The sequence below is a fragment of the Colobus angolensis genome, unplaced genomic scaffold (genome assembly GCF_000951035.1).
Source record: "Colobus angolensis palliatus isolate OR3802 unplaced genomic scaffold, Cang.pa_1.0 Scaffold85, whole genome shotgun sequence".
Lineage (NCBI taxonomy): Eukaryota > Metazoa > Chordata > Mammalia > Primates > Cercopithecidae > Colobus > Colobus angolensis.
Genome location: NW_012122376.1, coordinates 2,867,832 through 2,885,667, shown reverse-complemented (window position 1 = coordinate 2,885,667; position 17,836 = coordinate 2,867,832). Strand labels below are relative to the sequence as shown.

The 17,836-nt window shown below is 43.3% G+C and overlaps 1 protein-coding gene across 1 annotated transcript in view; it reads left to right on the top strand.

Moving 5' to 3' along the window:
- The first annotated feature begins 190 nt into the window (after positions 1 to 190).
- Positions 191 to 17,836, top strand: part of FANK1 (fibronectin type III and ankyrin repeat domains 1) — a 118,546-nt gene continuing 100,900 nt past the window's right edge. Inside the window, exon 1 of the mRNA XM_011930185.1 lies at positions 191 to 310. Coding sequence (XP_011785575.1) covers positions 298 to 310 — 13 coding nt within the window. The 5' untranslated portion in view covers positions 191 to 297. The remainder of the gene's footprint in view (positions 311 to 17,836) is intronic.

The following is a 17,836-nucleotide window of genomic DNA, read 5'->3' as shown; positions in this document are numbered from 1 at the left end:
GTCGGGGCAGAGGTCCTGTGGGGCCCGCCAGGGAGGGCGCGACCGCCTGGCCGGGCCTCAGGGGCAGTGTCCTCAGCCGGTGACCTGGCCGCTACCCTCGCTCAGTGCCCCCGGCGACGCGCTGGTCCTAACGCGCACCCTCACTTCCTGCGGCTTTTGGTCCCTCCCGCTCGCCGTCCCACTGGGTTCCGCCCACTCCGCCTCCGGGTTGTCAGGGCAACCGTAGCGACGCCGGCCCTGGCTGAGAGGCGTTAGGAGCCCGGGGGCTCGCCCGCGGAGGCCGGGGAGCAGCCGACCATGGAGCCCCAGAGTAAGGGAGGCCCGGGCTGGAGCTGGGGCCGGGGCGGGCGGCCGGGCTGGGGCTTCCCGGGAACGAATGTGAGCGCCCCACGTGCGGCTCCGCAGGTTTCAACGCTTGGACACGGAAATACGGTTTGCGTCTCTTCCTCGCGCTTTTCTCTCTTTGAGAAGGGAGAAGGGGGCTACATCCTGCCAAGTCTGTAAAGTTGGGCCGGCGCCCGAGGGTCCGCGCTGGGGGCCGGGAGCTACGGGAGAGCCCCGAGGTATGGGGGGGGGGGGCGTAGCGCCCCCGGCATGCGCCTCTCTGAAACTTGGCCCAGACAGTTCCATTTACTCCTCCAACTGTCATGATTTTAGTTTGGTAGTTTGGTTCATTAATTGTAAATAGCCCATTTTTCTTCTAAAATGTCAGCAATTAAACACGCCACGAGGGTGGGTCTTGTATTTATTAGAGACCCCGTCTTACTCCCCGCCCCCCACCCCACACCCCAGTCTGCGACTTGAAGGAGAAAAGAAAAAAAAGAGCTTTGTCCAAGTGTATTGGATTCATTATTAGGGGTTCTACAAGTTAGGACACTCAAAAAATGTTTATGATTTCTTTTTCTGCTTTCCCATGTTGCTTTCGATGTATGGCAAAAGTTGTGCAGTTTTGAGTTATTATCAGATCTGACTCGAGCTCTAAACTTACTATTTTTGTTGTTGTTTATACCTTTCCAGGGACTTTGTTTCAAGGCCCTTCTTGCTCTGCCCCGCCTAAGTTGTCTTATTGTTCCTTTTGTTCTCAAAATAAGGGCAGTGTTTTGTATGGAGACTTAAAAGATCTGAAACCTTTATAGAAGGATGCAGTTTGACTCTCAAAACCAAGTCGTCTTATCTTGCACAATTTCAGAAATGAAGAACTCAGGCCAAATCTATTCTCTGGGGAAAATGTTGGCATTTTTAAAGGTCATTCGTTTTCCACCAAGAAGGTTTCAAATACTTTTCCTTTTTTTTTTTAAACTCATTTGCTGAGGAGAAAGCTTCCAAGTTGTGACTTATATGTGCTTCGTAGATTTTTGTACAGTATTTGTCGTTTGCATTTACAGCTCTTTGGATTCTACATTTTTTAAGTGAAAGAAATTTAGCATACAACAATGCTAAAATTTTTGTTTTATGTCAAACTGATGCCAGGCTGTGTATATTCCCGCCTTAGAGAAGAAGTGAGTTGAAATATAACTTTTAAAAAACAACTTGGCCAGGTCCGATGGCTCACGCCTGTAACCCCAGCACTTTGGGAGGCTGAGGCGGCGGATCACGAGGTCAGGAGATTGAGACCATCTTGGCCAACGTGGTGAAACCCCATCGCTACTAAAATAGAAAAAAAAAAAAAAATAGCAAGTTAGGCATGGTGGCGCGCGCCTGTAGTTCCAGCTACTTGGCTTGGGGTAGGGGACTTGCTTGAACCCGGGAGGCGGAGGTTTCAGTGAGGCCAGATGGCACCACTGCACTCCAGCCTGGCGACAGAGCCAGACTCCATCTCAAAAAAGAAAAAAAACTTTATTTCTTCAGATTTATGTTATTGTTTACATGTGTAAACTATAATTTCAAGTTCTTCAGTGGTCACAGTCTTTATCCATTCATTCATTTATAGTACCTAGTATGTTGCAGCTCTGTTCTAGGGATTGGGGATTGAACAATGGATAGGAGGGTGTTAGTTCTGGTCATCCCAGGAAAACTAAGCAGAGGCTTTTGCTCAAGAACTACTGAGGTCTTGGTGGGGTTCAGAGATTGGGGGAAGAGGAGATGGACAGAAGGCTCCCAAGAGGAAGCAGTACTGGTTCTGCAGAATGACCCAGCAAAGAATGAGGGCAAGGGATTCCAGGCAGTGGGAATTACTTGTACGTAGGCCCTGAGACCTGAGAGCAGCATGGTTTTGAGGCTCGCAGTAGGAAGACTAGTAAAGCTGTAGCTAAGGAGAGGAGGAGGAAAAAACAGGGTTGAAAGGAGGGAGGAGAAATGAGATAAGGCTGGAAAAGTCAATCGGAGCCACATCAGAAAGGTCCTGTAACCATGTGAGAAATGTGTTACATATGTGAACTATACATTTATATCTCATGTCATTTAAATATTTATACCTGGGGAATGACTAAATTTATTTCTTTCCACATATTGTTAAATGATTTCGTCAATTTAATTTAAAATAATCGTTTGTTTTGTTTTGTTTGTTGTGTTTTGTTGTGCTTTGTTTTGAGACAGGGTCTTGCTCTGTCAGCCAGGCTGGAGTATAGTGGTGCAATCATAGCTCACTGTACCCTCGAACTGTTGGGCTCAAGCAATCCTCCCTCCTGAGCCTCCTGAGAAGATGTGACTACAGGTGTGTGCCACCATACCCAGCGAATTTATTAATTTATTTATTTGGAGACAGAGTTTTGCTCTTGTTGCCCAAGCTGGAGTGCAATGGCATGATCCTGGTTCACCGCAACCTCCGCCTCCCGAGTTCAATCGATTCTCCTGCTTCAGCCTCCCGAGTAGCGGGGTTTACAGGCATGCACCACCACGCCTGGCTAATTTTGTATTTTTAGTAGAGATGGGGTTTCTCTATATTGGTCAGGCTGGTCTTGAACGCCTGACCTGAGGTGATCCTCCCGCCTCAGCGTCCCAAAGTGCTGGGATTATAGGCGTGAGCCACTGCGCCTGGCCCCTAAATTTTTATTTTTTAAATTTTATTTACTTTGAATAGAGATAAAGTCTGGTTGTGTTGCCCAGTTTGTTCTCAAACCCCTGGCCTGAAGTGATCCTCCTGCCTTGTCCTCCCAAAGTGCTAAGATTACAGGTGTGAGCCAGCACACACAGCCTGGAAATTCTTTTACAGTCTAATAAACGTCATTTGGATAAATATTTACTACCATTCACAGTTCCAAACTATGTAAAAGGACAAGATTAAATGATCTTTGAAGTTTCTTTTAACTTGGAGATTTGTATCCAACCAGATTTCACCTGAGGCTGAAGTTATTTCCTACTGTCAACGATAATGGAAGCACTACAGATGTGACATCAAGTATTAACAGTTATACGTAATTACAATTATACTGTCAGCAATATGTTAACAATACATTGTTCATGCCGCTATTATCGAACATATTTTAAGCCCTGTTCCTTTTGTTACTGAGAGGTCTAAAATAACATTTTACAAGTATAGTTGAATATAGCATCAGTAAATTGATTATGAGGAAGACTCCTTCATAATTGCTTTTAAGGATTAAACATGAATCTAAGGACAACACCAAGGAACTACTAGAAATAACCCTCGAGTCAGTCTTTTCCATTCTGTTTCCACACACTTAGTTTTCTATTACTTTTAGGAATGACCTTTGTTAACTAAGTCATTAAAATCCAATAAACATAAACTCTTCAGACCCCACAGCTGGATCATACTCTGGCAGCAAGCAGAGGAAGGCAGGGGCTACCACTGTTTTACAGAAGAATAGTAAGTCAATGATCCAAGAAATGACTCCCCAGGGAAGGGGCAAATTAAATACGTTCACAACCTTGGGCTGTGGAGAATGGTTTTGGCTCTTGGCTTGGACATTTACATCTTTAGTTGTTTTCTTGCTGAACCAACTTCAGTGTTGGAAAGATAGCTCATGTATAAAATTACATGGAAAACGTACATCACATCCCATTTGTTTTGGGTTTTTGTCCTTTTTTTTTTTTTCTTTGTTTGGAAAATAGTTCAGTAGTACTCTCTCTTCCCTAATTTCTTAATGAGTGTCAATGCCAAGAGGCGGCTTTGGGTATCTTTAGCACAAATCTAAGCAAACCTATAATCTGGGGCCGGGCGCGGTGGCTCAAGCCTGTAATCCCAGCACTTTGGGAGGCCGAGACGGGCAGATCACGAGGTCAGGAGATCGAGACCATCCTGGCTAACACGGTGAAACCTCGTCTCTACTGAGAAATACACAAAACTAGCCGGGCGAGGTGGCGGGCGCTTGTAGTCCCAGCTACTTGGGAGGCTGAGGCAGGAGAATGGCGTAAACCCGGGAGGCGGAGCTTGCAGTGAGCTGAGATCCGGCCACTGCACTCCAGCCTGGGCGACAGAGCGAGACTCCGTCTCAAAAAAAAAAAAACAAAAAAAAAATATAATCTGAGTAAAAACTGTATATTTATCAAATGCAGCATCAAGAGAAGCCCTCCAGCTCCCACTTGGTGCTGCCTGTTCTGTAAGCTCTTGCTATATATATATCTTTTAAGAATCTGGGGTTAGTTTAGGCCCAGCAGGCAGCAGTTTTCTGCTACACATCTTTTTTTCTGTTTTTTTGTTTTTTGAGACAGAGTCTCACTCTGTTACCCAGGCTGGAGTGTAGTGGCACTAGCTCGGCTCACTGCAACCTCCGCTTCCCAGGTTCAAGCGATTCTCCTGTCTCAGCCTCCCAAGTGGCTGGGATTACAGGTGTGTGCCATCATGCCTGGCTGATTGTGTAGTTTTAGTAGAGATGGGGTTTCACCATGTTGGTCAGGCTGGTCTCGAACTCCTGACCTCAGGTGATCCGCCCACCTCAGCCTCCCAAAGTGCTGGGATTACAGGCGTCTGCCACTGTGCCCAGCCTTTTTCTGTTTTGTTGTTGTTGTTGTTGTTGTTGTTTTTAGAGAGACAGGGTCTTGCTGTGTTGCCCAGGTATGCCTCAAACTCCTGGGTTCAAGGGATCCTCCCCCATCGGCCTCCCGGGTAGCCAGGACTGCCTGCTGGGCTCACGTATGTTTTTAAAGAAATGGTAGATAGAGATCTAAGGTATTCCAATGACTAAGGAACTGAGGTGAATGACTAAGGGACTGAGACTTCTCTCTCCAAACCTGTTTCTCCACTAGTCTTCCCAGCCTTCCCAGTTACTCCATCCTGAAATAGGAGTCATCCTTGGCTCCTCATTTTTACTCACCAACCCTCACCCCACCCTACCCCATCCACCAGCAGGTCTGTTTATTCCGCTTCCAAAATATACCCCAAATGCACTTCCTCTCCCTCCCTACTCTAATCATTGGTACTCCACGCCACAATGCCGTGCAAATTATGATTGTGAGCTCTAGTGATTTTTGCATGTCTTCTCCCACCGCTAACTGGAAGCCAGAGTGACCTTTCAAAACATACATCAGATCAGATCATGTCACTCTCCTGCCAAAAGCCCTCCGAAGTTCTTATGGTGATCTAGCTGCCTCTTCAAACTCATCACACATCTGATCTCAGACATATTATCCTTCAAGCACATTGGTCTTTTTGTAGTCACTCAAACAAGCTTCTTTCAGATCTGTGGCTCTGAACAAACTTTTCTCTCTGCCAGGAATGCTATTCCCTCCTGCTATGGCAAGTCTAACTCCTAATGTCCTTCAATTTTTGCGTAAATTTCACCGGCTCCAGCCCCTCCCTGGTTTCCTAAAGTGGCGGTGCCCCCTCCCTGATGTTATTCTATCTCTGTACTTTTCTCTTAATGGCAATTATCAGAACTTGTAATCATTTTGTTAATATTTAAAACTTCACTGGACGTGGTGGCTCACGCCTGTAATCCTAGCATTTTGGGAGGCCAAGGCAGGCGGATCACCTGAGGTCAGGAGTTCGAGACCAGTCTGGCCAACTGGTGAAACCATGCTCTACTAAAAATACAAAATTAGCCAGGCGTGGTGTTGCACACCTGTAATCCTAGCTACTCACGTGGCTGAGGCAGGAGAATTGCTTGAACCCGGGAGGCAGAGGTTGTGGTGAGCCAAGATAGCGCCACTGTACTCCAGGCTGGGAGACAAGAGCAAAACTCCGTCTCAAAAAAAAAAAAAAAAAAAAATCTACTTTCTTCACTTGACTGTAGGGTGGTGGAAGAGGTCAGGGGCCCTGTCTGCCATCCTGTCCCTAGTGCCTAACATGGAGTAAACCCTGAACATTCATGGAATAGACAGCACTGCTGTTCACAGATGGATGCCTTACCTGCTTGCATTTCCTTGAGAGTGCTGTGGTGTACTTAAAAAAAGAAAGCCATTTTATTCTACATTATTCTACAACACAAAGGGCTGTGCTCCAGTGAAATGTGAAGTGCCTCTTGTGGAGTGTGCTTTGGGTAAAGTTCATTTAAATCAGGTACTTATAAATGTTAGGTCAATTACAAATACGGTGTCCCATTTTCTTTTCTAACCTAAACGAGATGTTTTAAGAGTCTCATTCTATTTGGTAAGATTAAGGAAAGAGGCAAGTAATCTTATTTTTTGGACCAAGTTTCCACAAGGACATAAGACCTAAAAATCTTTACACTCCCAGGCAGTACCTGCTCATTAATTATCTGGGAGACTGGCAAGGATTTAAGAGTAATTTCTTCTTTAAGCCCAGGAATCATTTAAGAAATCTGTATAACAATTTTTTTCTCATGTAGTCTTAACCCCGAAGAATATTAATTCTATCAATTAGGTTATAATTCAAATCTTATCAAGAAATAAATGCTTATGTAAATCAAGATTAAAACTTTAAAAAACAAAAAAACATTTTCAAAGCAGCATCTTTTAAACAGTCCTGTTTTAAAATCCCATCAAAATGCTAAAATTCATCGTGATCCTGACCTCTGATGCTGTCAGCCACAGGAAGGGGCAAAATGACTTGAGGCTTGAAGCTGTGTCTTTCCCGAAGCTCCGGTTCACCAAACATGGTGTCCACATGGAGTCTGTTCCTCAGAACCTGGGCTTTACTTGTCGATGGGAGAAGGAAGCAGTGTTAAAACTTGTCTGTTCTGAACTAGCCAACCAGATTAAAGGAGGGGTTTGTACATACCAACATCATCCCAGAATGACCTGAATGACTCATTGCATACAGACGGTGGTGCAGGCTCATTAACAAGTAAACAACTCACACCAGTGCTCTGTGCTCACAGGGCTGGGGGCATTCTTGGGTATTTTTCTTAAAGGAGGCTGGAAGAAGGGAGGAGGCATTCCTTTCTCCTAGAGGCAGCGGCCAGTTCCTTTTGCTGTGCCCCAGGCCCTCCCAGGTTGTTAGAAACTCTTCCAGGCCTTTTCTTGGGAAGGTGTTCTCATCCCCACACTCCTGCCTCCTCCCTCTACCTGTTGTGCACTCCCTGCCCGTCCACCTATTTGTCCTTTAAAACCTCTCTTGGCTGGGCGAGGTGGCTCACACCTGTAATCCCAGCACTTTCGGAGGCCAAGGTGGGCGGATCACTTGAGGTCAGGAGTTCAAGGCCAGCCTGGCCAACAGGGTGAAACCCCGGTGTCTACTAAAAATACAAAGCTTAGCCTGGCGGGGTGGCACATGCCTGTAATCCCAGCTGCTATGGAGGTAGAGGCTGGAGAATCACTTGAACCCAGGATGCAGAGGTTGCAGTGAGCCCAAATGACACCATTACTCTCCTGCCTGGGTAACAAAATTAATGAGACTCCGTCTCAAAACAAAACAAAAAACCTCTCTTGGACATCACCATCTCTTAGAAACTTTGCATGTTTCTAACTCCGCCACCCCAAATCAGAGTTAATTTCTTCCTCCTCGGTACTGTGTCTGCATTGTATTAATACTTTTGTCAGTCCAACATGTAGTCAATATATATTTATATGTTCCACTCTCCCCTGAGAAGTTTTCTTGAGACAGGGATAAAATCTTCTTTCTAGACTCTAGTGAATCGCTTTAGTCATGTTGGTGTGAGTAAATGAAGGAATGGGACGATCAGACACAGACTTTCAGTTTTTAAAATGACCATACAGGCCTAGTCAGCCTGAGAGAAATGAAACAAGTTAATTAGCTTATTCAGCTACTTGGGAAGCTGAGGCGGGAGGACTGCTTGAGCCTAGGAGTTTGGATCCAGCCTGGGCAACATGTCGAGACCCCCATCTCTCATTTTTTTTTAAGTTTTTATTTTTTTTAATTTAAATTAACATATTCAGGCTAGTGCCCGTTCTTTAGTTCTCTGCTGAAGTAATTCACCCTAAATTGAAACTAGCATTGCTAGTTTAGTGTATTACTCCTCTCTAGGCATTCTCTCTCTCTCTCTCTCCATATATGTATATATATAATTTTTTTTTTTTTTTTTGGAGACAGAGTTTCACTCTTGTTGCCCAGGCTGGAGTGCAATGGTGCAATCTAGGCTCACTGCAACCTCCGCCTCCTGGGTTCGAGCGACTCTTCTGCCTCAGCCTCCCGAGTAGCTGGCACCACAGAATGTATGTGACCACACCTGGCTAATGTTTTATTTTTTTGAGCTGAAGTCTCACTTTGTTCCCCAGGCTAGTCTTGCTGCTAGCCTAGTTTTTCTCTGTATTATTAGGGCCTCAGTGTCCTTGAACTGCAAGGAGTTAATGTTGAGTGTAGTATTAGGAAAACCTATCTTCCACTCACGAAAAGTCATTTTTTTAAAAAAAGATTCCACAGTTACAAGCAGAAACAAATTAAAGGTTGTATACCTACTGTTTGAAAAACACAGCTTACGAAAACCAAACGTAAGAAGTATGTATACCTCTGTATTTATTAAATAAATAGAATCTGGCTGGGAACGGTGGCTCACATCTGTAATCCCAACACTTTGGGAGGCTGAGGCGAGTGGATCACAAGGCCAGGAATTCAAGACCAGCCTGGCCAAGATGGTGAAATCCCGTCTCCACTAAAAAAATACAAAAAATTAGCTGGGTGCGATGGCAGGCACCTGTAATCCCAGCTACTCGGGAGGCTGAGGCAGGAGAATCGCTTGAACCTGGGGGTGGTAGGTTGCAGTGAGCCGAGATGGCGCCATTGCACTCCAGCCTGGGTGACAGAGTGTGACTCCCTCTCTAAAAAAAAAAAAAGAGAAATAAAAATAAAAATAATAAAAAAATAGAATCCATAATTTAAAACTTTCTCACAAAAACAATCCCCAGTTCCTGATGGCATCGCTGGTGAATTCTTAAATGAAAGGGAAAACATAACACCAACATTACAGATTTTTTTTTTTTTTTTAATTTTAGGGACAGGGTCTGTGCAGTGGCTATTCACAGTCACACTCCAGTGATCCTCCCACCTCAGCCTCTTGAGTAACTGCGACTACAGGCTGCAGAAACTTTTTAAGAGAACAAAAATAAAGGGAACTCCTGAGCTCAAGCAATTCTCCTACCTTGGCCTCCCAAAGTGCCGGGATTACAGGCGTGAGCCACTGCGCCCGGCAACTGTGCCCAGCTTAATGTGCTGTTTTTAAAAATGACTTTTGGGTTTGTGTTCATGTGACTGATTAGCCTGTAGTTTTACTTACTGTAATCTTTTAGACTACTTTTGGTATCAAGTTTATTGTAATCTCAAAAAATGAGCATGGCTCTGTTCCCTTTATTTTTGTTCTCTTGAAAGTTTCTGTAGCCTGTAGTCCCAGCTACTCAGGAGGCTGAGGTGGGAGGATCACTGAAACGTGACTGTCAATAACCATTGCACTCCATCCAGCCCGGGCAACGTAGTGAGACTCTGTCCCTCAAATTAAAAAAGAAATTCTGTAGTGTTGGTATTACTTTTCCCTTTCATTGAAGAATTCACCAGTAAAGCTATCAGGAACTTTGTTTTTGTGGGAAAGTTTTAAATTACAGATTCTACTTATTAATAGACGTAGGAGTTTACATACTTCTTCTCTTTGGCTTTGGTAAGTTGTGTTTTCAAACAGCAGGTGTACAACCTTTCAATTTGTTTCTGCCTCTAATAATTCTGGAATCTTTAAAAAATGACTTTTCATGATGAATAGAACATAGATTTTACTAATGCTATAATCAGTATTAATTCCTTGCAGATCAAGGACAATGAGGCCCTGTCTAATAATCCAGAGGCAGAACTTGGATTTGGGAGATAACTCCCGCCTCTTGCAGTCTCTGTGACAAGCCTAGTTTCTATATCAAGTGTATCTTAATCTCAAACAATGAGCTTGGCTCTATTGCCTCTATATTCTCTTAAAAGTTTCTGCAGCCTGTAGTCCCAGCTACTCAGGAGGCTGGGGTGGGAGGATCCCTTGAGGTCAGGAGTTCAAGGCTGTTTAGTGAAACAATCAGGAATGAGCATTCCCAAGAGAATCCAAAAGTAAAATCACCTAGAGCTTTGGGGCAGCTTAAAAAGCCCAGAAAGAAGCGCCAAATGAGAAAATAATCAAATTCAGTGGAAAAACTCACTTGAGGGTATCATGGTCAGCTGGGTTTTCATCCCTTTGATGCACTTCAGATCCTGTGTATCCCACAAAGACTTGCTCCTTTCTTGGTTCACAATCAACAGAATAGCAGCAACCACCACGAGCCTGAGGGCTGGCTAGTCATTAATATTCGGCCCCATTCGAAGAAATTAGTCTTTCCCTCATTTGTAAAGATCTCCCAGGTCCATTACAAAAAAAGAAGGAGCAGCCAGGCACAGTGGCTCATGGCCTATAATCCCAGCTCTTTGAGAGGCCAAGGCGGGCAGATCACCTGAGGTCAGGAGTTTGAGACCAGCTTGGCCAACATGGTGAAACCCCATCTCTATTAAAACTACAAAAATCAGCTGGGCTTAGTGGTGTGTGCCTGTAATCCCAGCTACTAGGGAGGCTGAGGCAGGAGAATTGCTTGAACCTGAGAAGTGGAAGTTGCAGTGAGCCAAGATCACCCTACTGCACTCCAGCCTGGGGGACAGAGCAAGACTCTGGGGAAAACAACAACAACAAAAAAAGTATTCTTACCTCCAGGAAGTGTTTTACTAGTGTTGGTTTCTATTTGGCGTTAAACACTTCCCCAGGCCAGTGCATTAGCAATTAGCTCCTTACTGAATATTCTCTGTAGCAAACAGTAGCTGACTCCTAGCTCTCTTCAGTGAACTTGAATTTAAATTTATAGAATTCTCATGACTTCTATTTCATCTTGAAACCTAGAGATTTCTTCCTTTTCCTACTGATTTACCTTTCAATTATATGTAGACTGAACCAGTACTAGCCGTGTTTAGTTGGTCTCTATTCAAACTGTAGTTTTGTTTCTTGATTACATCTTCAATTATTTTAGTTATTTCTGAGATTCTTCCCTGCAGTTTCTCCAGTTATCTAGAGAAGAGTGTGGCAAGGTACAAAGAATGTATGAATAACATTATGAAGGCTGTGAGACTTCAAATAAATGAGTAGCCTCTCTGAGCCTCAGTTTGCTCCTCTGTAAACCAGGAATAATTTTTACTGAACCAAGGTTGTGCTAAGGATTAGTGAAATGTGTGTAAAGCCTTTAGCATTTAATAGGTGATCAAGTGGTAAGTGATGCTTATAAAGTGTTTTTATCATGGTAAAATATACAAAGCATAAAACTTACCAGCCTTTTAATCTGAATTATCTTATTGTGATAGGCTTGTTTATAATAAAATTCTTATCTTTTTGGTATCTGTAGGATCTATAGTGATATCTGTAGTGATAACTCTTCACTCCTTATATTTTAACTTGTACCTAATTAGTTAGGCACAGCTCTTACTAATTGGTTATCTATTGCTGCTTAAGAAATTACCTGAAACTTAATGTCTTCAAACAACAACAAATATTGATTATCTGTGATAGGCAGACTTCTAAGATGTTTCCCATGATCTCTATGTGGTGGTGTTACACTCTGTATAATCTCCTCCTTTTTAGTGTGGATGGGATCACTTCTCAACCTTTTGGATGAAATTGAGTGAGTATGAGTAGGATCTGTGACTTGTTTCTAACTGACAGAATATTGCAAATGTGATGGGTTGTTACTCCTGGGATGTGTATGTGTGTGTGCATGTGCACATACACGCACATGTGGAGAGAGAGAAGAAAGGAGAGGGAAGAGGAGAGGAGGAGGAGGAGGAGAGAGACATGCATTAGGATATGAGACAGACATATTGCTAGCATGCACCCAAGATTCTCCTTGCTGATTTGAGGAAGTGTGTGACCATACTGAGGAAGCCCAACAGCAGGTGGTATCTAGGACCTGAGGGTGGCCTCCAGCCAATAACCAATAAAAATCGTACCGACATAAGGAAATGAATTCTGTCAACAACCTAAATGAGCTTGAACCTAGCTTAGCTGACGCCTTGCCTGCAACCTTGTGAGACCCTACTCAGTGAACCCAGTTAAGTCGTGGCCAGATTCCTGACCCACAGAAAATACAAGAGGAGAAATAAGTTTTTTCTCACTTTTTTTTCTTTTTTTTTTTTGAGACAGAGTTTCACTCTTGTTGCACAGGCTGGAGTGCAATGGTATGATCTTGGCTCACCACAGCCTCAGCCTCCCAGGTTCAAGCGATTCTCCTGCCTCAGCCTCCCGGGTAGCTGGGATTACAGGCACGTGCCACCACACCCAGTTAATTTTGTATTTTTAGTAGAGACAAGGTTTCTGCATGTTGGTAAGGCTGGTGTCAAACTCCTGACCTCAGGTGATCTGTCCTCGGCCTCCTGAAGGGCTGGGAATTACAGGTGTGAGCCACTGTGCCTGGCCTTTTCTCATATGTTTATAGCAGCACAATTTGCAACTGAAAAAGTACGAAATCAGGCCATATGCCCATCAGCCAATGAATGGATAAAGAAAATGTGGTATATATGTACCATGGAATACTACTCAGCTATAAAAAGGAACAAAATAATGGCATTTGCAGCAATCTGGATGGAATTGGAGACTTGTTCTATGTGAAGTGACTCAGGAATGGAAAACCAAACACCATATGTTCTCACTCATAGGCGGGAGCAAAGCTATGAGGATGCACAGGCTTAAGAATGATACAATTGACTCTGGAAACCCAGGGGAAAGGGTGGGAGGGGGATGAGGGAGAAAAGACTACACACTGGGTACAGTGTCCCCTGCTTGGGTGATGGGTGCACCAAAATCTCAGAAATCACCACTAAAGAACTTATTCATGTAACCAAACACCATCTGTTCCCCAAAAACCTATTGAAATAAAAAATAAATTTTAAAAAAGGAAGTAAAAAAAAAACCACTTAAAAAAGAATAAACGTGTGTTTTCTTAAATGAAATCCTGACTCACAGAAACTGTATAAGAGAAAATACACTAGACAATATATGTATATTTCCTGAGATGCTCCATTTGTTATGCAACAATACCAAACTAATATATAGCCTCTGTGGGTCCTGATTTGAGAAATGCTTTAGCTGGGTAGTTCTGTCTTGGTTAATATGTTGATTAGGCCTGCAGTCATCTGAAGGCTTGACTGAGGCTACGGCATCCAATTTCAACATGACTCACTCAACGTGGCTAGCAAGTCAGTGCTGTCTGTTAGTAGGAGACCTCTGTAATGTGATGCATGAACCTCTGTAGGGTTGCTTGAATGTCCTTGCAATATGGTAGCTGCTTTCACCCAGGGTGAGCAAGGTGGAAGCTGCCGTGTATTTTATAATGTAGCCTAGGAAATTTGAACTATCTTTTTGATAACACAGGTCAGCCGTATTTAACATGAGAGAGAACTGCACAAGGCATGGATAGCGGAGGTGAAGATCACTGGGGGCCATCTTGGAGGCTGGCTGCCACGGAGATTAGCAATTGGAATACAGTTTTCAAAGAAACTGTTTTGGCTTCTTATATTTTCTCTATGATATTTTTGGGTTTTTTTCCATTAATTTCGGCTTTTATCCTTATTATTTCCATCATTTTAATTTCATTGGGCTTAATTGGCTGGGATTTTTGAGATGGATGCTTAGGTCATTGGGGTTTTTTCTTTTTTTTTTTTGAGACAGGGTCACACTCTGTCACTCAGGCTATAGTGCAGTGGTGAATCATAGCTCATAGCAGCCCTAAGTTACTGAGCTCAAGTGATCCAGTCCTCCCTCCTCAGCCTTCCAAGTAGCTGGGACTACAGGTGTGTGTCACCACGCCCAATTAATTTTTTTTTTTTTTTTTTTTTGCTGTGACAGGTCTCACTATGTCACCCAGGCTGGTACTGAAGTTCTGGCCTCCAGCAAACCTCCTGCCTTGGCCTTCCAGAGTGTTGGGATTATACATGTGAGCCACCACACCCAGCATGTCATTGTTTCTCAGTACTTTTTGGGTTTTGTTTTCCAATGCGTGCGTTTACGATTATAGATTTCCCCCAATCCCAGGTTTAGTCACATCCCACAAGTTTTCTGCTTTTGTAAAATCGTATTGAAGTATAATATACCTGAGAGAAAGTGTACCATCTTGAATGTACAGGTGGATGAATTATCACAACGTAAACCTCTGTAACTAGCACCAAGATTAAAAAAACTACTACTAGTTATTTAAACCTAGGTTTGATAATATTACCAATTACTTTAAAATTCATGTCTGATCATTGTAATACCTGAAGAACTTGTGGGTTTCTCTTTTCTGTTTTTTTGCTCATAGTTTTCAGTCACTTGATCATATATCCTGACATTTCCTGGTAACATATACATGTGTACATATACATACTTTTTATTTTTAAAAATTATACAGCTCTGGCATAAAGAGTCCTACAATGGTTACTTGTCTCCCATCTATAACTTTTTTTACACTTTGTTTTCTTTTTACTCTTTCTAGACTTTACTATTTTACTTTTTGGATAAGTAATATAGTTACAAGTTTCAGAGATAACAAATTGTGAAAGAGTGTTAGTGAAAAGTGTCATTCTTGCAATGCCACCAGCCTCTTCCTGTCCTACAGGTAACCACCATGATTGGTTTCTGGTATATCATTCCAGGGATAGTTTAAACATTATATATATGAGCAAATTATGTATACTGCATTCCTGTCTCTGTTCCGTACTTGGCTTTTTTCACTTAACATTATATTTTGGTGAGTTTTCTGTTGAGGACATAATAAATTTTCTCGTGTTTTAAACAACTTGAATCAATCCACTGCTGATGGACATCCAGTTTGTTTCCAGTCGTTTGCTATTGTGATAGGCTGAATAAAAGATGTCCACGGGCCGGGCACGGTGGCTCACGCCTGTAATCCCAGCACTTTGGGAGGCTGAGGCAGGCGGATCCTGAGGTTAGGAGATTGAGACCATCCTGGCTAACACGGTGAAACCCTGTTTCCACTAAAATTACAAAAAATTAGCCAGGTGTGGTGGCGGGCGCCTGTAGTCCCAGCTACTTGGGAGGCTGAGGCAGGAGAATTGCTTGAAGAGGTTGCAGTAAGCTGAGATTGCGCCACTGCACTCCAGCCTGGGTGACAGAGTGTGACTCCGTCTTTTAAAAAAAAAAAACAAAAAAGATGTCCACGTTCAGATTCCTGAATCTAGGAATATATTACTTTACATAGCCAAAGGGGCCTTGGGAGTAAGGATTGTGAGATGGGCAGAGGAGCGTGTTTCATCCAGGTGGGCACAATGGAATCAATCACAAGCGTCCTTATAAGTGGGAAGCAGAAGCGTCAGAGTCAGAGAGGCGATGTGAAGATGGAAGTGGTGGTTGCAGTGATACGAGATCAAGAGCCAAGGCGTGTGTGGAAAACCGTCAGCAGTAGGAAGAGGCATGGAAATGGACTAGCCCCTAGAGCCTCCAGAAGGAACCAGCCTTTGACTGTAGCTCCACAAGACGCATTTCGGACTTCTGACCTCCGGGCTCGTAATAAGATAAGTTTGTGTTGTTTTAAGCTGCTACATTTGTGGTAATTGATGATAGCAGCGATAGGGAACTAGAAGAGCTGTTTTTACAATTATAAACAAAGCTGCAAGAAACAATGCGTATCTGACATTTTGCACTTGGGCAGGTATATCTGCAGAATAAATGTCTAGATGTGGACTAGGTAGCTAGTTTTGATAATTGTTGAATCACTGTCCTCTAGACGGGTTACACCAGTGTATACTTCTAGTAGCAATGGGAGTGAATAGCTCTTTCCCACAGCCTCCTCAACTCTGTTATCCGGCTTTTCGAATTTTTACTGTTCTGCTAGTAAAAAGCCCTAATTTCTTTGAATAACCTGCTAATTAATGAGTCTTCCTTATCTGCACAACATGGTTGGAAGCTCCTTCAGAGTTACACCTGGGTCCTTATTTCTATTTGTTCTTTTTTTTTTTTTGGAGATAGAGTCTCACTCTGTCGCCCAGGCTGGAGTGCAGTGGCGTATCTCAGCTCACTGCAAGCTCTGCCTCCCAATAGCTGGAACTGCAGGTGCCTGCCAGCAGGCCCGGCTAATATTTTCTATTTTTTTTTTTTTAGTGGAGACGGGGTTTCACTGTGTTAGCCAGGGTGGGCTCCATCTCCTGACCTCGTGATCTGCCTGCCTCGGCCTCCCGAAGTGCTGGAATTACAGGCGTGAACCACCACGCCTGGCCTTTATTTCTATCTTTTTCTACGCTGCATACCATTGTATCCTTCCTGTTACCTTACACAGGGCGGGCTCTCTGCACAGAAGATGATGATACACTCAACAGCGTCTGTGCGTGATAGAGGGAAAGAAATGCAATGTAGAATCCATTCTCTCCATCTATCAAATTCCATTGAGGAAAACAATGTTCGAACTAAAATATCCTAATCACCATAATTGACTAGTGAAGACTGAAGAAGTGGTTGCCTAGCAATGCCCTGATCATTTTTGATGTTGGCTGGTTGACATAAGGCGGGATCAACAAACACACAGCACATGTGTGGCCCTGGCAGCTGATTCAGATCCTTCCCACTAAGGTCAACATTACCCAGGTTCCTGGAGGCAGCCACTCCTCATTGATTATTTGCACATGAGATAAACCTGTTTGTTTTACCATATTGAAGGACTAACAGAAATGCAAACTAACTGAAGTGCTTTTCCAGTGAAGAGTGAAACAAATAGGAAAGAACGAAAAGAACATACATCTGCCCCCCTCCTCCTCTTCCCCTGGCTTGGGGATCATCATTACCTCTATTTCTTCATTTTGTTTCCTTTTTTTTTTTTATTGGCACTGCCACTGTGTGTGTATGTGTGTGTTTTAGATATTAAAACTTCAGGGAAACAGCTGTCACCTCTTAAAAATGTCAGCCACTTCAGTTCATTGCTTTTTAAATATCCTGGTTAATAACTTACACCCTTGGTTAAAATGTTCAATCATCTACTTAATATATAGTGCTTAGCTTTGTTTCTATTTATTTTTTGAGACAATCTTGCTCGCTGTATTGTCCAGGCTGGAGTGCAGTGGCCCAATCTTGGCTCACTGCAACCTCCACCTCCCAGGTTCAAGCAATTATACCTCAGCCTCCCGGGTAGCTGGGATTATAGGCGCCCACCACCATGCCCAGCTAATTGTTATGTTTTTAGTGGAGATGGGCTTTCATCATGTTGGCCAGGCAGGTCTCAAACTCCTGACCTCAAGTGATCTGCCCGTCTTGACCTCCCAAAGTGTTGGGATTATAGGCGTAAGCCATTGCATCCAGCCTACTGCTTAGCTTTAACGTGAATCAGTGTTAGCATACACATTCAGAATTCTTTAAACTTCAAAGAAACTTTAACGTGAATCAGTGTTAGCATACACATTCAGAATTCTTTAAACTTCAAAGAAACCACAAAACTTATGTATCATGGAAATACAAATCAGAACAAAAATCTATTGACTGAGCCCACATAACATAATTTTTGTTTTGTGAAAAAAGTATGCAAATGGATGAGGCCTTTTAAGGGAATCTTGTGGCTTCTC